The 22,418-nt window shown below is 48.8% G+C and overlaps 2 protein-coding genes and 1 non-coding gene across 3 annotated transcripts; 2 read left to right on the top strand and 1 right to left on the bottom strand.

Annotated features, from left to right (window-relative positions):
• Window positions 1-1,712: 1,712 nt before the first annotated feature.
• LOC101784740 (protein BZR1 homolog 2) lies at window positions 1,713-4,552 on the top strand. Its single transcript, XM_004968505.4, has 2 exons — window positions 1,713-2,171; window positions 3,419-4,552. Exons 1-2 carry the CDS (start codon window positions 1,911-1,913, stop codon window positions 4,199-4,201), a joined length of 1,044 nt encoding a protein of 347 aa, XP_004968562.1. The 5' UTR covers window positions 1,713-1,910; the 3' UTR covers window positions 4,202-4,552.
• A 667-nt stretch (window positions 4,553-5,219) lies between these two features.
• Window positions 5,220-10,872, top strand: LOC101785530. Its single transcript, XR_002677781.1, has 5 exons — window positions 5,220-7,842; window positions 7,930-7,970; window positions 8,065-8,214; window positions 8,319-10,457; window positions 10,539-10,872. It is a non-coding gene; the product is annotated as an uncharacterized LOC101785530 (transcript).
• A 1,186-nt stretch (window positions 10,873-12,058) lies between these two features.
• On the bottom strand, window positions 12,059-21,132 carry LOC101774503 (protein FLOWERING LOCUS T). The gene is made up of 5 exons (XM_004971695.1): window positions 20,932-21,132; window positions 20,743-20,804; window positions 20,594-20,634; window positions 13,267-13,485; window positions 12,059-12,072 (listed from the first exon to the last, which is right to left on the bottom strand). The coding sequence occupies exons 1-5, from the start codon at window positions 21,130-21,132 to the stop codon at window positions 12,059-12,061; spliced, it is 537 nt and encodes a 178-aa protein (XP_004971752.1).
• Window positions 21,133-22,418: the final 1,286 nt, after the last annotated feature.

Raw genomic sequence — 22,418 nt, 5'->3', positions numbered from 1 at the left:
CACATCGATAGGCGCAGGGATCGCAGCAGGCGTGGCGTGCACAGCCACAGGGCAGTGCCAGTTTTTTTTTTTTGAAAACAAATGCCAGTCTCCGGGTACGGACCAGCAGCCAGCAGGTCAGTCTCCCAGCCAGAGCCAGGTGAAGCAGTGGCACTCCAGTCGCTGTCCGTCCTTGGCAGGCCAGGGCCACAGGGACCGAGCCGCAGAGGATGACGATTGAGGGAGGGAGCACGCGAGGTGGGGCCCGCCCGCAGGGAGACGGGGGCCTCCGGTTTCCGTGATCACGTGGTGCCATGTTGGTAGCGCTGCTGCCGCGGAGGGAGGACAGGAGGAGGGGGTCAGGGCAGGGGGATGGCGACGGGACCCGCCGCGAGCCCCCGCACGGTGCCCCGGCCCGGCGGCCCCCGTCGCCGCACCGCACGCCCGTAACGCAACCGCGTCTGTCCCCTCCTGTCGTCACTCACCCCGCGCTGGATGGGGTGGTGACTGGGTGGGTCCCACCGACGCTCTGACGCGAGCGAGATGCCACCACCAGCAGTGCCGCGCTGTTCCGCGACAGTGTGCGTGCGTACGCCCCGCCCCAGAGCACCGCTAGGCGTACCAGGGCCTGTCCCCCGGCCTAGCAGTAGCAGCCAAGCACGCCATTTTTTTTTGAAACAACTAGCACCAGGAGGACACATGTGATCCATTCCTACTTATACTTGCACCATTGTTGTCCAATAAAGAAAATCGTAATGATACTTCGTGTTTATCGTTTCAGTTGTGAGAAGGGACCTTTATTTTGCAAAAAAAAAAATCGTGTGCTTACTGCCCCAGTCTAAGCTAAGATTTTCTTCGGATTTATTCGCAATAGAAAATACAGGTCAGGTACGCTTTATGACTGGCGTCCCACGCGACGGGTGCGCGTAGAAAAAACTCGCCCGCGCCCGCCCGGCGGCCGGCCCCGGCCCCGCGCCGCGCACGCCGTTCCCGATCCGAGACGACCTCGCTTGTCGCTTGCCCCTGTTCCCACACGCCCCGCCTCCGCCGCACCGCACGCGCCCTCCTGCTGCTACTCCTACCTCCCCACGTGTCGACAGCGCGAGGGGTCCCTCCCTCCCTTCCCCGGCGTCTGCTGTTCGCGCGCCCGCAGGCGTTCGGCCGCTGCGCTCTTTCTGCCCGCACGCCGAGACGGGACTAAAATAAGACGGGAAATCGTGTTTTTATAAAACTGAAAAAATGGAAAAGAAAACGAAGGCGTGATCCCTAAAGCAACGGTGGGCCCGCTCACGTGTCCCTCCCGCCGGTGGGCCCGTCCTATGGCCCCGCGGGCCGGGTATGCTCGCTCTCGTACTCCAACCCCAACCAAGGTCCCACCACGGCACCACCCCCATCTCCCGGGGCCTCCGGCCGCCAGGTGGGGCCCGCAGCCCACTGGCGCCCACGTGCAGCGCCGCTCGACGTGGACCGAGCCGCGCCGGGCGGGGGGACACGCTTCGTGGGCTGCCGCTGTCTAGTCTAGCTAGTGTGCTGCTGGTGGCCGCTGCCCGGTTTCCCCGTTCTGCCCCTGAGACGAGACCCCCGCGGGGATCGGCTTCGCTCGCTTCGCCCGCACGCTAGCCTGCTCCGCCCGGTGGCAGGCGCGTGGATACCCCGGAAATCGAGGGGCCTTGTCGTCCGCCAGCGCGGGCCGGGAGCCTTTCAAGGCTCACGCCACTGCTCCCCTCACCCCACCCACCCCTCGCTCCCAGCGTGCGTTGCCTTTCCGTGTGATCCCTTCTCGCCTCGCCTCACGCTTCCCCCCCCTCCTCGGCTCCTCGCTCTCTAGCTCCTCTCGCTTCCTCCCCACCCCAACGAGGCGGGGACCAGGCCAGTCTCGTCCCGTCCCCTTCCCTTCCTCAGCGAGCGGAGATCACTCAGCTCGGCTCGGCATGGCGAGCGGCGGGGGAGGAGGAGGAGGAGGAGGGGCGCTGGGGGTGGCGGGCGCGGGGCGGATGCCCACGTGGAGGGAGCGGGAGAACAACAAGCGCCGTGAGCGGCGGCGCCGCGCGATCGCCGCCAAGATCTTCGCGGGCCTCCGCGCGCACGGCGGGTACAAGCTGCCCAAGCACTGCGACAACAACGAGGTGCTCAAGGCGCTCTGCAACGAGGCCGGATGGGTCGTCGAGCCCGACGGCACCACCTACCGCAAGGTACGCGCTCCCCGCGCCCGGCAGATCTCGTCTCCCCGCGGGTCCCCCCACCCGCAGCTCCGGCCGATTCGTTCCCTTCCCTCCCGATCTCCCCTCCATCCATCGATCCGCCCTCCGCGCTGCGGTTTGGCGCGCGAGCTCGTCGGCGCACGCCGGCGTGAGCCGTGGGGGTGGTGAGGTTGTGGCGCTTGATGTACGATGTGAACTGTGTAGCTGGCTAGCTAGCTAGCTAGCTTGCTGGTATTTTCCTCCATTTTTTTGTTCTATCTCTCCATTTTTTTTGGTGGGTGGGTGGGTTCTGCACGTGGCGAGGGGGGGCAAAAGGTGCGGGATGCCAGTCTGGACCGCGCACGGGTGGTGGGTGGGTGGAGTGTTGACGCGTTCGTGGAATCCCCCCCCTTCTCGCCGCTGGAAATTTTGACGGAGATGGTGCTAGATTCTCGTTCTCCGGGGCTCGTTAGTGGAGTGGTCATTGGAAGGCGGACTTGGATTGGGGCATCGAATTCTGCTAGTGCTCCGACAGTTCGTGTTGATAATGCAACATTTCGCTGTTGGTCCTGCAGTCCTGTTTAGCAGCGCTTCGGATCAGTAGCCACCAGTAGCCAATAGCCCAATATGCTGAATCTGTTTGAATTCCGAATTGCTCGATTGGTTGTTGGGGTTCCACTAGTATGTACGAACAAGATGACACCGTGCCATTGCTTTGAACTAGCTCACAAGTCATATGCCACTTGGTTATGTATGGACTGTACTGAGGCAAATGTTGAACATTGCTTGCTTGCTTCGATGCTTGGCACTCGTGTGTTGATGCTCTTTCATCTATGGAGAGGTCAGCGTAAGCAAGTGATGACTATCTGCATATATGTGTTTCAATCAAGACTGAAGAATAGTTTTTCCTTTTTTTTCTCATAACTCATTAGTATTTACATTGCAAGCCTTGCACAAGCTGTTGCATGTGTGATTGTACACTGAACTGTTCTTGCCACTACTGGGTAGATAGTATTTGATCCATGGCATTTTCAACTATGCTGTTGTGTGAACCAATTGATGACCTATACAGACTAAGAGCCTTTTTGTACCAATATTACGCAATGGGCGTGCTTGATGATTATAAATTCATGGATTATTGCTAGTGCTGGAAGATTGGTTCTGTTGTTATTTTATTTTTATTCATCTTGCTCTGCACAAGTTGAATGTTTCTAGTGTGTGGCATTAGAACTGATCGAGTCTTTGCTTTTTTCCCACAGGGAAGCAAGCCTCAAGAACGCGTGGATGCAATTGGGTGCTCCGTATCACCAAGCCCATGTTCATCCTACCAACTAAGTCCACGGGCATCATACAATGCGAGCCCTACTTCCTCTTCATTCCCCAGCGGTGCATCTTCTCCCTTCCTCCCTCCTAATGAAATGGCTAATGGTATCGATGGCAACCCTATCCTACCATGGCTCAAGACATTGTCCAACGGTACTCCATCAAAGAAGCACCCGCTTCTACCACCACTGTTGATCCATGGTGGCTCCATCAGTGCTCCAGTAACTCCCCCACTAAGCTCACCATCTGCCCGGACACCTCGGATGAAGACAGATTGGGATGAATCAGCTGTCCAGCCTCCATGGCACGGCGCAAACAGCCCCTCTATAGTGAACTCCACCCCGCCCAGTCCTGGTCGGTCGATGGCGCCTGACCCTGCATGGCTTGCCAGTATCCAAATCTCATCGACCAGTCCGAATTCCCCTACCTTCAGCCTAGTATCCACTAATCCGTTCAGCGTCTTCAAAGAATCTATCTCAGTTGGTGGCAACTCATCAAGGATGTGCACGCCGGGGCAAAGCGGCACATGCTCTCCCGCGATCCCAGGCATGCCACGACCCTCTGATGTTCACATGATGGATGCCGTCTCCGACGAGTTTGCTTTCGGAAGCAGCACGAACGGCGCGCAGCAGGCTGCTGGGCTGGTGAGGGCGTGGGAAGGCGAGCGGATCCATGAGGACTCTGGATCGGACGACCTGGAGCTGACCCTGAAGCTCTAGGGCAGGCGCTGATGATGCTTAACATCGCTAACTTGGAGGAATTGTTGCCGTTGTTTTTAGTGTATTTTCTTATTGTTGTTGATTAGTTCGTAATGGAGACCAATTGTGTGGTTCCATTCAGATAGCTTCACTTGTTGTGATGATAATTGTGGTGTTTATTTATGCAAGGGGAGAGGGATAGAGCCTAGAGGTGTGAAGGGCTTGGTTCGGGCGAAATGAGCTCAGATGTAGCCCGGTGCCCTGCACAGCCGGTGATCTCGGTTGGGTGTCGCATAAGCTCCCCCTGTGCTGTTGTCGTGACAATTGTAAATTAATGTCAGAAGTCATTCAGAAACCTGTGAAGCATTTTTAGTTCTCGGCAACACATCCTGTTCTCGGCAACACCACGCATAGTGTTGACCTCCCGGAGCCCGGACGTCGCTCGCCGCTTGCCGTTGTCAGCGGGATGACGGTGCTCCCCCCCCGTGCCGCGACGACCGCGGCGACGGCGACGGGTTGGCCCCGCGTGCCCCGTGGTGTCCCAGCAAGGTCGCCGGGGGCTGCCGCCTTGCCGGCGCGTGGTAGTGACCGGTCGCTGTGGCGTCTGGCGGGGGGTCTCTCATCTCATCTCTCTCCGGCCTGACCATTCCACCCCGCTGGTGGTGCCGCACGCGCTGCGTCTCGCCGTCGCTTTCCGAATTAACTGACCGGATGGCACCGAGTCAGAGCAGGCGTGTGATCGTGAACTCTCCCGCGGCGATCGTCCTCCCCTCCCTCCCCCGTCCGCCCGGAAAACCCTGCCCCTCGTGCGGCCGGACGACGCGTTCTTTCAAGGCCACCACACGACACGCTTGCTCTCGTGCGTTTCCTGAATCAGGACCAAGTGGGCTGTCGCCGATCAGGGTGAGCTGATGGCTACGTGCGGGTAAACGATGACGCGGCGCGGATTGTTTGACCCGATCAAATTGGAGACGAGGAAGAGGAGGCGGCTTGGCTATGTGCTAGTTGCCCTGGTCACCAACCAGGCTTGCTGTAAGCAAGTTTGGGGACACGGAGTCGTTGGCCAAACTTGCGCAGGGATTTCAGTCGGCCGTGTCCGGGTGAGTCTATGTTGAGAGCGACGTTCCTGAATGGTATGGTGGTGATGCTGGTCTAGACTTGCGGTGCACTACGAGCATCTTGAGTATTCGTGAAAATCCGTTGCACGTCAGTTTGGCCCAAGCAGAGAACGTTGATTGGCGACGCGTCAGAAAGGTTCCATTTTGTGACGATGGGCTGCCTTAGCTAATCGATTGATCAAGAGAAGCTGCAGAAGTTTGTCGCACTGGCTGAAGAGGACAGCAAAATTCCAAAATCTGTCTGTATTGAGGTGAGTTCAGTTTGGTGGGAAAAAAGCTGCCACGACGAGCTTACCCGAATCCTCGTAGAAAACAATTCAGGTTTATCTCTGTTAGTTCGGTCCGGTTGTTGATTGGTTTCGTTCTGGCACACGACACATACGTAGAGTAGGTGGCCAATCCGAGAAGATTTTGCACGCCATGCACAGCCATGCTTCTATTAAATACGGATTACAGGGTACTAGCAGAGAGGACTAGGGTGTAGTTGACTACTTGTACACAACAGAAATTCAGGAGGATCGCGATGAGGTAGGAAGGGAAGGGGGATGGCCAGGAGAGCGGACGGCGGGGGAAGCACAACCGGGGAAACCATGGAAGAAGGCCGGCAGCATGGAGAGCAGGCGAGGTACCAGAGTTCAGAAGATGGAGGCGGTAGCAGCGACAGATGCAGCGGCGGCAACGAGATGATCTCCGTCCAGTTCATGCAGAAGGTATGGCTGATAATGCTGTTACAAAATTAAAGTGCTCCGAGCATATCTGCTCTGTTCGTTATGCTCAGTGTTCACTGTTCAGTACCATCAGTGATGCCGTTGCCTACTTGCCTTTGCTTGCTGGTTACCACTAGCTGTCAGTGCTAAATCCTTCGTGGCGTGGAGGCTGTAATTTTAGGGGTAGTGAAGCAGTAGTAGCGATGCAATGTACAGTAACAGTACTGATCAGCTGTCAAAGCTCAGCACTGCACAGTAGTAGTGCAAATTTAAATTGTACCCCTAGACAAGTTTCCCGACAGATTTTCAGCACAATCAACACCGATCTGGAAGCACAGAGCTGAAAATAAATGCGAATTCACAATGTACTCTACATATGAATCGAAATTCGAATGAGGATGAATGATGTGTTCTTTGATTGATGGGTGCATGGAACGAACGAGAGCATGCAGATTGTGGCGGAGGTCCTGGGGACCTACTTCATCATCTTCGCTGGGTGCGGCTCCGTGGTGGTGAACCTGAGCACCGAGGGCACGGTGACGTTCCCGGGCATCTGCGCCGTGTGGGGGCTCGTGGTGATTGGGCTGAGACGTTCTTAGTTGGGTTTTTTTTTGCCTTGGCGCACTCGCAGGCCCATTACGGGTGCGTCGATGAACTCGGCGCGGACCTTGGGCCCAGCGATCGTGGCAGGCCGGTACAAGAGCATCTGGGTGTACATGGTTGGGCCGGTGTGCGGGACGGTGGCGGGAGCGTGGGCCTACAACCTGGTCCGCTTCACCGACAAGCCGCTGCGCGAGATCAACAAGAGCGGCTCGTTCCTCAGGAGCGCGCGCATCATCAAGTAAAAGCAATACTTAAGCGCGCGTAACCGGTAATGTTTCCAACGCAGTTGCTGCTAGAAGCATGAAGCACCCAACAAGAAAACTCTGTACTCTTATATCTCTTGTGTTGGCTAATTTGTGAGTAAAAATAGTATCCAGAATTCATATATATTGCCCTGGAGCACTGTATCATCATAAGAGAGCGAGCAATTATTTTTCTTTTGGATATGGAGAAATAAATCAGGTACAAAGACTGAGTGCAACTCATACTATAGATGTACATGCAGCCCGCAGCCCGGTAGCCCAGCACGAAGCCCGTCTTTTTGGTCCGAACCTAGTCCGGCCCGGCCTGTAACTCTTCGGACTCGGGCTGACCCAGCCCGCATGCTAGTTCCGGGCGTGGGCCGGTGCCTTGGCCCGACGGGCGGCACGGCCCAGCACGAAAGCGAACCGCTGGCCCGTTGCCGGCCCATCAAGCGAACAGCCGGCTGGCCTAGGCAGCCCACCATTCCACCAACGGTCGGGAGGGGGGCATATATAAACCCCCCGTGGCCGGCCGTGCCCCTCTCCGCAAACCCTACCGGCCTACCCCATTCTCCCCACTGCCCGCTGCCTCCTCGCCTCAACAGCTCGACTTCGACTCCTCTGCTCTAGGCTTCTCGCCTCCTCGGCTCCTCCTGTCCCGTCCCGCACCCACAGTCCCGCGTCCCGGCGACGGCCAACAGCGACCGGCATGCCGCCTCCTCACCTCGACTCCTTCGCTCCCGGCTTACCTCCTCCGCGCCTCCGCCTGACCGCCCCTCTGGCTCCCTGCCTCCCTGGTGCCTTGCCGGCTTGCCACCGGCACCGCCTCCTCGCCTCGATTTCTCTGCTCCCTCTTCCTCACCTCCTCCCATCCCGCCTCCCTATATCTGGATCTAGAACCTCTTGATCCTCTTCTTGTTCTCCTGATCCTTTTCTTGTTTTCCTGATCTTGTTCCTATCGTCCTCTCCGGCTCCGGGCTGTGGCGTCACAGGTATGTAGATCCTCCTGATCCTTTTCTTGTTCTCTTGATGTAGATCCTCCTGATCGTGTTCTTGTTTTCCTGATCCTCTTCTTGTAGGTAACTGTCTTCTTCTCCTGCTCCGGGCTCCGGCGTCGCAGGTAACTGTCTTCTTCCTTATTGTCCTCCTGATCCCCTTATTGTTCTGCTGATCCTCTTGTTGTTCCTGATCTTGTTCTCCTATTTTTCTTGCAGGTATTCGTCGCCCGTCGGGTGCTGCGTGTCGTTGAGTGACAGAGCGGTTGAGGCCTGAGAGACGCCCCGGCTGCCGCCTGCCACAGGAGGTCGTCTTGATGGATGAGAGCTACACCATCAACGACAACCTAAGGGCTTGTGGCCTGCCAGGTAACTTCTTTCTGATCCTCTTCTTGTTCTTGTTCTCTTTATCATCTTCTTGTTCATCTTCTTGTTCCTATCTTCCTGATCCTTTTCTTATTCTGTTCTGCCAGGCGACGATGAGGACGACGTGGCTACTGGAGCCGTGGCACTTTTCGGTAGTTCTGCTGCTCCTGTCAATGTGGATGCTGCCGGTGCTGGAGGTTCTGCCCCATCTTCTACCCCATCTTCTACCGCGACTACATCAATGGGCACAAGTGTCCGCAAGGGGAAGCGGCGATCTGCTGCCTGGAACGACTTTGAGGAGTTGTTCCAGGAAGACGCCAACGGTAAGAAGGTAAGGTACACTGCCAAGTGTTGTCATTGTTCTCACATTCTTACTGGTCGGTCTTGTGCTGGTACTGGGCATTTGCTCCGGCACCAGAAGATGTGCTTGGCTAAACAAAACCATTCTTCTCTTGTTCAGTCGCAACTGCAATTCAATTCTGATATTGGGAATACAAGCCTGATCTTGCTCGTAAAGAATTGTGCTGGTTGATTGCTAGACTTGATCTACCCCTAGGCTTTGGTGAGACAGAGGCATTTGTGGAGTACATCTAGCGTGCACATAACCCTCGTTTTGCTAAAGTTACTAGACATACTACTTCTAGAGATATTACCAAGTACTTTACCTTGCGTCATGTTTCTCTTATTGATACTTTGAATTCTCATGTTTCTTCTGTCAGTCTTACTTCTGATATTTGGTCTAGCAATGCTAAGGAGGACTACCTTAGTGTTGTTGCATATTTTGTTTCTGCTGATTGGGAATTAGAGAAGAGAGTCATTGCTGTTAGGTTGATTGATTGCTCCCGTTCTAGTGTTAACATTGCTGAGTGTATTGAACAAGTAGTTTCTGAGTTTGGTTTACAGGATAAAATTTTCTCTGTCACACTTGACAATGCTTCTGCTAATACTTCTGCCATGTCCACACTTATTGCCAAATTTATTGGTTATCTAGGTCCAGATCCTAAACCTCTTGATTCTGATTCTGATAAAGCACTTGTTGGTCTTTTGCATCATCAACGCTGTGCATGTCATATTATCAATCTCATAGTCAAGTCCAGTTTGAAGAGGATCAAGTCTTATCTTGAGGCTTTTAGGACTGCAATCTCTTTTTTGAACTCTTCTAATCAACGCATTGCAGCTTTCCATAACTTCTGCATTGTCAAGGGGGTACGCCCTCGTAAGTTTGGTTTAGATATGGATGTGAGATGGAATTCTACATATCTCATGCTCAAACATCTACTACCATATAAGACTGTCTTTTCTGTCTTTATTTCTGCTCATTATGGTTTGCACAATGGCCAACCACTTCTGACTAAAAGCCATTGGGTAATTGCTGAGAAAATTTTGCTGTTCCTTGAAATGTTTTATGATTCCACTGTTGCTTTATCTGGTGTTTACTATCTAACAAGTCCTTTGATGTTGCATCATATTATTGAGATTGCTGGTCATTTGCATGGCTAAGATTCTGATCCATTGCTCAGAAACATTGTTGTTCCCATGAAGCTTAAGTTCCTCAAGTATTAGCAGAACATACCTCTATTGTATTCCTTTTGCATTCATTTTGGATCCTAGAGCCAAGGTGAGAGGTTTTCATAATGTTCTCCAACTTCTTTCTCAGACAGTTGCTGTTGATTACTCTTCTTATTTCACTGAGGTAAGAATTGAATTATATAAGTTGTTTAACAAGTATGAAAACAAGTTTGGTGCAGTTAGGACGCAAAGGTCCTCTCAACCTACAGCTGCTACTGGTAAGAAAAGAACAGCATGTGGTAAGATCTTTGGTGGTCCTGGTCCATCTGGTTCGTGTGGTTCTCCTGTTCTTTCATCTACACCTCCTATATCTCCTGCTTTTGAGCTGTCATTCTACTTGGACAATGATACTATTACTTGCTATGATGATGACTTCAACATATTTAGTTGGTGGCATGAGCTCAAGCTATCCTATCCTATTCTGTCCATACTTGCTAAAGATGTTATGTCTGTTCCAGTTTTTATTGTTTCTTCGGATCTTGTTTTAGTCTAACTGGCAGGGTGATTGAGGAGCGGCACCGACAGTTGTTGCCGGAGATGGTGGAGATGCTGACCTGCCTCAAGGATTGGGAGTTGGGAGATGCAAGGGCACAACATGATGTTGAGAAGGAGGTCAATGAACTTGAGAAAACTTACAAAAGTCCCTACCCAGATCAAGATGAAGGCCAAGCTAGTCAGTAAGTCCATTACTAACTCATCTTTTGTTCAATTGTTAAACACTTTCAATTGCTAACACTTATGTTGTTGTGCACCTTTAGGCCTACCCCAGGAGCAAGCTGAATTGCTGGAGGGTTGGAGGATGAAGCTGAAGCCTGTTGGACTGTTGCTTGTTGGTGTTGGCTTGGCAAGTTGGGTGTTCTAGTTCTATACTTTTATATCTCTGTGTGTGTCTCAATGTCTGTAAACTGTAATGTTGAATTGAACTTGAGTCTTGAGCTGGCTGTACTCGTTTTCCCTTCCTAGGATTTTCTCACAAGGGTGAGTTTTTACCTAGGAAGGTTTTTAATGAGGCAGGCAACACTTGATCACATAGATCAAGTGTTAACGGCTCTAATAATTCCTTTATTATGAATTTCTGTGTGATTGTGTGCATGTGATGAATGTGTGATTGCTGATTAACCTTATATTTTGTTTTCTTGAATGTTTAATGAATTTGAAAGTCTTAGATTGTGAATCAGTATTTCACCCTTATTCGGTGAAGTCTTTTTCCTCTTGACGGGCTGTGGGCCGGCACGGCACGTAAAAATGGTCGGGCTCTTCGAGTCGGCTCGGCACGAAAAAGGCCTCACGGGCCCGTGCATGGGCCGCCAGGGAGGCCGTGGGCTGGCATGGCGTGGCACGACGGGGTTGTCGTGATGGGCTAGACCCAGCACAAAAATTAACGGGCCATGCTGGGCCCAGGTCTGACCGGGCCGGGCGGCCCGAATGTACATCTATAACTCCTACCAGCAAAAGAATATATAGGCTCCTACTTGGTAGTAACTGTACGAGAGCGATTGCCGTCCTTTACCCTAGCTTCATAAATTGTCAGAACCAGTTGGCAGATCGAACTGGTGTATACCCGGTTGTTACTCTTTTTCTTTATCAACGAAATAGACACTCTCTCTCATGGATGTTCGTTCAAAAAAAATTGTCGGGAAGTTTCGCATAGATAACTGAATCATTGCATTTTATTTTATTTTCGATTAAGCACACTGGTTTCAACCACTTTATTCAAACAACCCAAAAACTAATCTTGATTGGATCTTTGAGTTAGAGAGCTCTGCAGCCAGATAGTTCGGTTTGATTTAGGACAGCTTAGTGATAAACTGGGGCATTATCCCACCTTTTCATTTCTCAGCGATCACAGGTTAATTACGTACACAGGTTACAAGTACACACGCTATCTACAAAAGCTAGCACATGCAGCTCCATGAGAAATACAGCAGTTTAATTCATCATATACCATGATCAATCACAAACACACCTATATGCCGTATGTGTATACTGTATACATACCATCTTGCTGATTAACTGATGATCGATGAGTACGTCGTCATCGAATACCGGTCTGTACGTGTCACGTACATACCGACTGATAAGGACACGCTTATGATGCCCGGCCCGAGCCTGATAAGGACACGCTTATGATGCTCGAGATATGTCCCAATCTTTCATGGCACAGGCAGCAACAGAAATTATTCTTCGCTGAATTTCAGTCGAGTCAAACAGCAAAGTATACAGTGTGGCTGACTCAATAATATATTCAGGTTGGGAGATAACTGATAGTACAGACTAATCACGACTGTATATCTGAGTGTTCAATTATCAGCCAGCAGTAATCACACAAACAAGTAGAACTTTCTTGCTGCTAATTAGACTCATGCACAACCAAAGAAAATTCACGTAAATAAAGATTATATTCTAGTGCAAGCCAGCAGCCATAACTTGCTAGTATAGATGGATTCCACGGCAATCGAAGCCAGCAGCCGTAAACAGAAGCCTCAACAGATTTATCTTACGTGACCAAACCAAGATAATATAGCAGCGCGCGGTTCAGTACTAGCAGTAGGGTATCGGGCAAATGTCAGAAACAGCTGAGTATCAACGATAATGAGAATTATCTTACAAATACTTGATTGTAGATGCAATCCACAGGAGCAAAACTCTCCAACCCGTGCACCAATTAGGGCACGATCCAGAGAGGAGATTCCAGCAGGAACCAATGCGAGCCCAGGAAGAATTGATTCCTGATTACACACCAACACAAATCCTCGCAGGGATCCAATGATAATTCTCTTCACGAGATGGAGGGGATGGTCGCCTTGGGTTCTGTCTTTCGACAAGAAGCTCACAAATAAAAACCAGTCTAACCTTTACAAGGAGCAAGGACTCCCTGATATATGCGCGCAGGCATGGACTTGGATTCGGCCACAAGGCCGCAACCTGGTTCGACCAAACCTCTGGACGCATGCACAAATGCACCAGACTTTATAGACTTGCTAATTAAAAGACCGACTAACACAACCTGGCTAGGAATCTAATGCATGGAAGTAATATAATAATCCGGCAAGAATACAAGTGATTAAATTAAGCCGGCAACATTACCAATTTTTTTTTATTAGCACAATGCAGTGCAGCACGCCTAGTCCATCAACTTGGTGCCTCCTGTGTGATCTCAACTTGCATGCGGCCAACACAAATATATTGTTTTACTTCCTTCTTCTCTTCTATTTTCTTGAGAAAATTATCTCCTTTAAATATTAGCTTCTTTAGCAAAGTGGCTGTAGTAGATATAACTCCTTCCTTCGTATTGCTTCGGTTCACATCGAAAGACAACGAACCCAGCTCTACGGTTATTAAGTAATCCATAGCATCGACAGCTGAAATAATTTGAGCCATGGGCTCACCACCGACGGCCATTGTGCAGCAGCAGTCAGCAGCGCGACAGCAGCAGCATGCAGCTAGCTAGCTGCTAGGTCGTCCGCGGCGGCCGGAGGACGAGGCGCCGGCCGCCGGTGCCGCCCTCGGGCTGGCAGGTGAAGAAGGCGGCGGCGACGGGGGCGCCGAGGCCGTGGTCGACGGCGAAGTTGCGGGTGCAGAAGTTGTGGCGGAGGAGCGGCGCCACGTCCACGGAGCCGCGCGCCATCTGCTGGAAGAGCACGAACACCACGCGGTGGATCCCCGCCGGCGGCCGGGGGCTCTCGTAGCAGATCACCTCGCGGCCTGCGTGTATACATATGCACCAGGTGCAGATGCTTGTAAAAACTAAAAGTTTATTCCAGTTGCTAAGATCTGCTCACAAGAAAGCTGAACCTATCTAAGCATGCATTGTAGAGATTAACTTTTCATACATGTGCTTAATGATGTGGTAATAATCTTATATCTCTTTATTAGCACTCATGCCAAAACTTGTACCTTTGTCTTATTTTGTATCATGAAATTTAGTTTCTATTTTTCTTATTACTGCTGAAAAGCACTCCTACTGGTAGAAAACTCACCTTTAATCCCGGTTGGATCACCTTTAGTCCCGGTTAGAGAGATGCATAGGTCTCGAAAATCTAACTGGAACTAACTATTCGGACAAAAAGCCCCTTCTTTAGTTCCAGATCATTCACTCGGGACTAAAGACCTCCTTTAATCCCAGTTGGTAATACTAACCAGGACTAAAAAGGTTCAAAAAAATAAAAAAATGGGCCCGGCCGCGCCACCCGCCCACCCTGCGCCGCCCGCTCCGCCTGGAAGAAAGGGAGAGGAGGAGGAGAGAAATAAGGAAGAAACTCGAGATAAGGGAGGGGAGAGGATAAGGTGGAGAGAGAGAGAGGGGAACTAAAGGTCCCGGTTGGTGAGGCGAGGCCTTTAGTCGCCAACTGGGAGTGAAGGCCCCCCCTTAAGTCCGAGTTGAAAACACCAACTGGGACTGAAAGCCATCGGGACTAAACGCCTCACCAGATCCCCTCGTCCCATTAGCCGTTACAACTGGAACTAAAGAGTCTCTTTAGTCCCAGTTGATATTACCAACCGGGACTAAAGCTCCCCCCGTCGGTGGTCGTCGGTGGTGGAAATTTAACCCAAGACTAAAGGCCCTTTAGTCCTGGGTTCAAAGATAACTTGGACAAAAAACGTTGGATGGAAAAAACGTTGGATGGAAGGTCTTTTTTCTACCCGTGTCCATACTACGTAGACTAGCGTACTAGTTAATTAAACCAACTAGAAATATGCAGTTCGAATCCTTTTGTGCGTGGGAGGGCTTGGTGTTTCAAGTAAGAATGCAAAACATTTAAACCGTAACCATGTATCCATTTTTATAATGAGTTGAACAATGCTGCTCACAATTAACTAAATGAAATAAAAACCATATTTTCATATACAATTCATGCCGCATATATTCTAGCTACTATAATTTTTTTGAGAAATATATGCAGGTATATATATTTGAAACTCAACAATTTAAATATTCTATCTACGTAACTAGAAGAATGTTGTCCAACCAAATCCACGCAGTGTCTTTGCTTAGTGTTTTTGTTAATATTTGAGGAGTTCTGGAATTGTTGTGAGGTTCCAAAAATTGTTGAGTGTACTTACTAATCAAGGTTCCAAAAGCATGAGATATTCCTATAAGAACATGTCTGATGCATGTTAGGTTATACGCTATCATTTCAGGTTGTGCACGTGTTCGTTTCATGAACTATTATTCCCTACCTTTTCATCTACGAATTTCAGTATTCTATGCACATATTCCTCATGTGACAGGTCTAAATATCTATCCATATATTCCTCAGGTGACAAGTCTATATAGTAATACTTTTACAGTTAACATAAAAAAATCCAGGCAAATAGAATGCACTCAAAAAGAAAAAAAATAATAATGTACTGCACAACCTGATTATACTGCAAATGGATGTTGTGTAAGCATGCATGCATTTAGTCATGTGAAATAGCGCTGGACATCACCCTATACGTGCCTCTGGTATATATCTGGAACTGGGGCGGCACTTCTAATTTTAGAAGTACATCTCAGTTTAAGTTTCAATTAACTAATCTTCAAGTAGGTGTTGTGTTGCCGTAAGTTAGTGCAAATAACTTTGTATCGGTAGAAAGTTATGACAGAAGTTAGTACAAGTTTACACAGAGTTCAATGATCAGGAACAGTGGTCGATATATAGTGAGCTACATATCATTGAAATGACTTTATACGTAGGGTACTTATACGAGTCTATTTTTTTAGAAAAATCATTTATAAAAAGAGATGTCAAGCATTTTTGAAATTTTGACCTCAATTCATTCATAACACAAAGCAAATAATTAAACATAACATGTATCTAGGTTTTCTAGAAGAGGCTAGCTTTAAATCTTGATGAGTGCCTAGACAAGACGACCAAAATAGATGTGAGACCTAGCATGAGGCATGACACATTTTTTATGTTTATGCGCATATATGTTGCAGTAAGTAAATATATTTAGTTCAAGTTATCTTCCTCTGCATCGAAAGTGGATGGCGACTGACATCATGTTGCGCTGATGACACAACAAATTTTTACCAAAATTCTACATCATGACTTCCTCATTTGCCAAGCTGCGTCATCATCCGGAAAACAGCCACTACTAGAAATATGAGCATTCGTCCTTGATGTTATAGTACCGGACAACTTTTCGTCCGGTACTAACGCGCAAAATTAGTATCGGATAGAAATTTTCGATCCTCAAAGACCTTTTAGTACCGGACAATAACACCGACCGGTACTAAACACTACCGGGGAAACGACCATTTGTACCGGTCCCTAACCCCCCCTTTAGTACCAGTTGCAGAACTGGTACTGCTATGTCGGTACTAAGGAGGTCCTTTAATATCGGGTCAAATAATCGGTACTAAAGGATATTTATAATGTGTTTTTCTCCCAAAAAAATCGGCAAACAGCCAGGAGGCGCCCGCACATGCACATCGTCCCAAGTTACCAGTCACGCGATTTTCACAGGATTCGAACTCACATCTCAAGCCTCGCGCGAGCCTTTCTTACTATCTCACCTACATATCACATGTGATGGAGGTAGATATACTTTCCTTTTGAAGTAACCCGTGGAGAGACCTTTAGTACCATGTCATAATACCACCCGGTAACTTTAGTCTCGGGTGGTGTTATGTCCCGGTACTAAAAGGTCTCCTGCCCCCCCTCCCCCCCCCAAAATTTGGACCCGGTACTAATGCTAACATTAGTACCGGGTCAAAATGCAACCGGCACTAAGGCCGAGGATGAATGCTCATATTTCTAGTAGTGAAATGTCACCATTTAGTACCGGTCGGTGTTATTGCCCAGTACTAAAAGGCCTCGACCATTTAGAACCGGGCAATAACACCAGTACCCTATGGAGTACCATTTAGTACCGGTCAATAACACCGTACTGGTCTGTGTTATTGACCGGTACTAAAGGCCTCTCCACGGGTTACTTCAAAAGAAAACCATATCTAACTCAATTATATGTGCTCTGTAGGTGAGATGGTAAGGAAGGTTCACGTGAGAGTTGAGGTCGTGAGTTCGAATCCCACTGACTCAGGCGCCCGGTACTGAAGGGGGATTACTGATCGGAATTAAATGTCACTTCCCTAATAGTGAGCTATACAAACAACTATTGCTAGCTAATGCAGAAGCTACCTCTTTGTCATGTTTTAAAATTAAAATCTAAGCAAATATGCATAATATAACCCGCATCTAAAGGAAATTATAAAACTGTTGTGGTTTATAATATATACTAGATAATATATCTAAGACAATAAATAACAATATTCTTCTCGAAAGTATCACGTCGTAGGAAGCACATATGAATGCTAGTGGGTGTACATGGAAAAAAAGGAAAATACGATGCCATCCTACATTTTTAAAAATGTAGGAAAAAGTTCAATTTATTACCCTGAACTATGAGCAAAATCCATTTAATCCCCTAAACTATCAAACTGTTTATTTAACCCCTTTGATTTCCAACCCGTTTGATTTCCAAAACCAGTGTACAATACACCTTTTACTCCTAATCAAAACTGGTTTTGGTTACGTGGATGTGGTTTAATACCACGCGGGCTGTTCAATGGATCCACATCATCCGTTATGCTTCTCCTACGTTCCTCCTCCATCTTCTCACCTCCGCCGCGGTCCTCGGCACGCCATTCCCCCGTACCCGCTGGCTGCTGCAGTGCCGCAACACTCCACCCCTGCATCACGCACTACCGGAAACCGAGATAATGCCGAGTGTTTTTACATTTGCCGAGTGCAAACTATCGGGCACTCGGCAAAATACATGTTTGCCGAGTGTATCTAAATAAACACTCGGCATTTAAAAAACACTTGGCAAATCACACGTTTGCTGAGTGCCACAAATAAAATACTCGGCAAATAGAGACGATGACACTCGGTAAAACGGTGCACTCGGCAAATCTATATCACATGACAAGCACGCGCGGCCACCGTTACATAGCGTGGCCGGCGTTTGCACTTTGCCGAGTGCCCGTTAGCGGCACTCGACAAACCGTAACTTTGCCGAGTGTCGGTCCCAGCGGCACTCGGCAAAGGAAACCGTTTGCTGAGTGTTTCCCGGCGGCACTCGGCAAAGGAAACCGTTTGCCGAGTGTTTTCTGTAGACACTCGGCGAAATAGTAATTTTTTCCTCCCTGCCCTCCAAACTTTTTCCACTCTCCACACACAACATGTGATACTACATGTTCAAATTTCATATATTTTTGGATCAGTTTGCTATATTTAATAAATTTATAGCACATATAGGATTTTTTCGGTTATGGGCAAATTTGAACTGCAAGTGTTTTAAATAATGGAATAAGTTCAGTGGAAAAATCCTATTCATGTTAGTGAGTCCACTCTGGGGCCTTACCTAGAAAATGAAAAGAAATTTCGAACATCTTGGTCATAAAACACGATCACAAACGTGTGGTCCAATGATTTATAAATTCTATAAAAAATAAATGAACTCTGAAAATCACGAGATTTGTCAAGATCTCATGATGTCATCCATGGAGACTTTGGAAAAAAATTGAGAAGGTTTCGCACCTTCTGTCACGTACGACGCTAACAAATCGGAGCATCTCGAGAGAATAGTCTAGAAGTTCAGAATGAACTGTTAAGATTTGGAGTCAAAGTGACAGTTGAATTAGAGTTGGACTTCAAAACTTTTTGTATAGGCAATGGGTTCCTTTCAAATATTGTGAATTTTTCGTATCCGTTTGATAATTTTAATGTATTAACTCCAATTATAGATTTTAAATTAAGATAAATTAAATTTGAGCTATAACTGCCTAAAATAATGGAACAATATTCATAGAAAAATTAAATATGTATTGTTAAGTGAATTTGACCATGTTTTTTGAAGTACATCGAAAAAATTTAGTAAAGCACGTTAGAGAAGGTATTTATACATGAAATATAAAAGGACTTTGGTGAGTGTTTTATTTTTTGCCGAGTGTTTTTGAAAATACACTCGAAAAACTTTGTGTATGGGCCCACCAACAGCGCATATACCGTTTCCCCAGTTGGGTAAAAAAATATAAAAAAAATGTTTGCCGAGTGCTCTGGATCTGGGCACTCGGCAAAATGTAGTTTGCCGAGTGTTCTGGATCCGGGCACTTGGCAAACCCTGATGCCTATCCACCCGGCGGCACAGTCTCCTCACTCGGTGAGCCACATTTGCAAACAGTTTCCTCGCCGCCGCCCTGCCTCGTACGCGCTGCCGCCGCACCCGCCGCCCCGCGCCTCCGGCGGCCCTGCTCCGGCTCCCCTTGGCCGCCACCCCGCTCGGTGCGGCCACCCCTCCCCGCCCGCGGCCGGCTCCCCGTCCGGCCACCCTCCCTTGCCCGCGACCGGCGCCGGCCCGGCCGCCCCTCGACTGGCCTGCGCAGCTCCGGCCGGCCGGCCCTCCGCCTCGGCCCCTCCCGCCGGCGCCCCTCCACAGACGTCCCTCCACCGGCCGGCCGCCACCGCTCCCCTGCACCCGGCCGGCTCCCTTCCTGGCCCGGCCATCCCTCCCCTGCCCGCGGCTGGCGGCCTTCCCCCGGCCAGCTCTCCCCCGGCCAGCCCTCCCCCGGCGGCCGAGTGCTTCGCCCCTGGCACTCGGCAAACTCCTGGCCTTTGCTGAGTGTCTGGCAGTATGGCACTCGGCAAACTTCTGGCCTTTGCCGATTGCCTTTCTGTGAAACACTCGGCAAAGCGCCCGTTACCGTGCCGCGCCGTTTCTCCGTCTTCGCCGAGGTGTTTTTTTACCGAGTGTTTACTGACACTCGGTAAAGTTCTATTCGCCGTTAAAATTTTTGCCTAGTGTCAGATGCCGAGTGTTACACTCGGCAAAGCCTTTGCCGAGTGTTTTTAGGCCTTCGCCGAGTGCCCCGGGCACTCGGCATCTTCCCTGTTTCCCATAGTGACGCAGTGGCAGCAGCAGCGCGGAATCGGAGGAAGTCGAGGGACGAGAGGAGCATGACGACGAGGACCTGGAGATCTTGGAGCTGCCGCCACGGGCGCATGTAGAGCAGACGTAGCTCCTTGCAAGTTAAGAGCAGCAGCAACCAACAAAAAATTAAGCTATCTCCAACAAAATTGAGAGCGCATGAGAGAAGAGTAGGCCTTGGGCAATCGATTTTACTTTGTTCTTGGTGCCAACTGTAGAACCGTGGTGACGATTTTGGCCAGCGCTATGGTTTCCTAAGCAAAGCAGAGAGAGAAAGCACGGAGAAATTGGGGAAGACGACAGCTTAGTTGCGTGCGTGCGTGGGACCTGTGAGTCGAATGCTTCGAATTCTCATGAGCCGTAGGATGGAGATGGAGAGGTAAGTTAGGGTGTGACTTGGCCAGCGAATCCGGCTCCAGCGGTGGGAGCAGGGGGCGGCAAGGCGAGAGGAGGAAGGAGGAACGGAGGAGAAGAGAACCAATGACGTGGATCCATTAATCAGCCCACGTGGCATTAAATCACCCCCACATAAGCAAAACTGGTTCTGATTAGAGGCAAAAGGTGTATTGTGCATTAATTTTACAAATTGGAGGGGTTAAATAAACGGTTTGATAATTTAGGAGGTTATTCAGACTTTGCTCGTAGTTTAGGTAGTAATTTGGACCTTTGATAATTAGAAGATGCATTTCTGCCATGCAATAAAGCTTTATTTTCAAAATTAGCATGTTTTTTTGGCCCATTGAGCTTAGCCAAATAACAGAGCAATTTGAGCCATTCCACTTGCATCTAGTATAGCGACGAACTGGACCTATATGTAAAAATACAGCTATATGGAAGCTATACTATTATTCATGTTATAGATGGATATTTAAAAAAAAACTTGATTTCTACTCACCGTAGCCAATATCAGTTGTCCCAGGAATGTCTGTGACCAACCTGCAAACGGATGGTGGAATCCAAATTTAATCATGCATGGCTTTTGAAACATTCTCCATGTACGTAACGTAAAACGAAAGCAGGCTAATTAAACCAATGATCGATCACCAGTGCAAATACTCCCTCAACGTCGGATTGCTGGGGTTTGGGGCATCAGGATCCACCATTACCTTGCATCATCCAAAAGCCATGGAATGATCAAGAAATTAATTAGCAAGCTGTAAAAAAAGTAGTATATATATCACGCACAATAGAGATGGATCGAGGTGCAAATAAATGTTTTGAACACTTTATTACAAGCGTGTAGGACTGCCTGAGATCGGTGCCCCCGATCTCGACTCGCGGCCTCGCTGCCACCGCCGACGGCCGGAAGTCGGCGCCGTTCATGAGGCGGCGGCCGTTGTAGGAGATCTGGAGCGCCACCGCCGGCGAGAACTGGTCCACCACGTCGCCGATCACCCGCCCCAGCACCAGGCTGTCCCTTGACGACGTCGACATCTGCTCGATCGACACAAGCAAGATCGACAGATGGTTTAATTTAGACGAAGCCTTATGGCCCAACCTACTAGCAGCTTGCCGCGCGTTATATAGAGCCTGCTGACGCATGCATGCGCCTCATCAGTGTCATGCTGCCGACAACGAAGAAATTAAACGTTCAGAAATTATAATGGCAGTCATCTGTCTCTCTAACCCTAAATAATCAACCTGCTTGTACGGAGATAGAAAAGAATAACGATGATATTTATATAATACCTCTAAAAGGCTATATATGCTATGCACTTTGGGATAGTTGACTCCACTGCACAAGCTGTGTGCATATGGGTATGCATGGTAGGGTATTCAGCAGATAGTGCCGGCTTTCTTGATGGGGACAAGAGAATGTTTCTGAAAGCCAATAATAATTAAGGTACTTTTGTTCAAAAAGGCTAGATGCATGCCTATGTACTTTTCGTATGCTAAATGCAGCCAAACATTTGGCCAGGAGATATTTCATTCATGCATTGGATTGGAATAGCACGCGCCAATGTTCATGTTCATGTGCCAATAGCCCGGCAAACGTATGTACGTGCATGTTGTGGTTTAGTTGGAAAAGTTAAAAAATTGAGAAGGTAATTGCGCCTATGAATCTTGAATAAGTAATCATCCGGAAGATACCATCCTTACCCCACATAATAATATACGCAAACCTTATGTCAATAATATATAATTTTTGTTGTTGTAAGTGGTTCGACTTAGAATAAAACTAAATTTAACTTACATTGAGGTGGACACACATTTTCATGGCATCTATCTCCATTGGCATTTTTTGATGGATCGAGCAGAGTCCAAGATTGCTTCGATCATCACACACGTCTACAACATGCCGATCAAGCGAACACTTGTACGGGCGGTGTCACGAAAGAATTTCGGGGCTGTTTGGTTCCGTTTGCTTATTTTTAGCACGTGTCACATCGAATGTTTAGATACTAATTAGGAGTATTAAACGTAGACTATTTACAAAACCCATTACATAAGTGGAGGCTAAACGGCGAGACGAATCTATTAAGTCTAATTAAGCCTAATTAATCCATCATTAGCAAATATTTACTGTAGCAACACATTGTCAAATTATGAACTAATTAGGCTTAATAGATTCGTCTCGCCGTTTAGCCTCCGCTTATGTAGTGGGTTTTGTAAATAGTCTATGTTTAATACTTCTAATTAGTATCTAAACATCGATGTGACGGGTGATTAAAAATAAGCAAGTGAACCAAACCAGACCTTCGTCTCCTCGCAGAAAAGGC

Source organism: Setaria italica, chromosome V (assembly GCF_000263155.2).
Source record: "Setaria italica strain Yugu1 chromosome V, Setaria_italica_v2.0, whole genome shotgun sequence".
NCBI classification, from domain to species: Eukaryota; Viridiplantae; Streptophyta; class Magnoliopsida; order Poales; family Poaceae; genus Setaria; species Setaria italica.
Note: the sequence above shows the minus strand (reverse complement) of the source record. Positions and strands in the feature narration are given on the sequence as shown.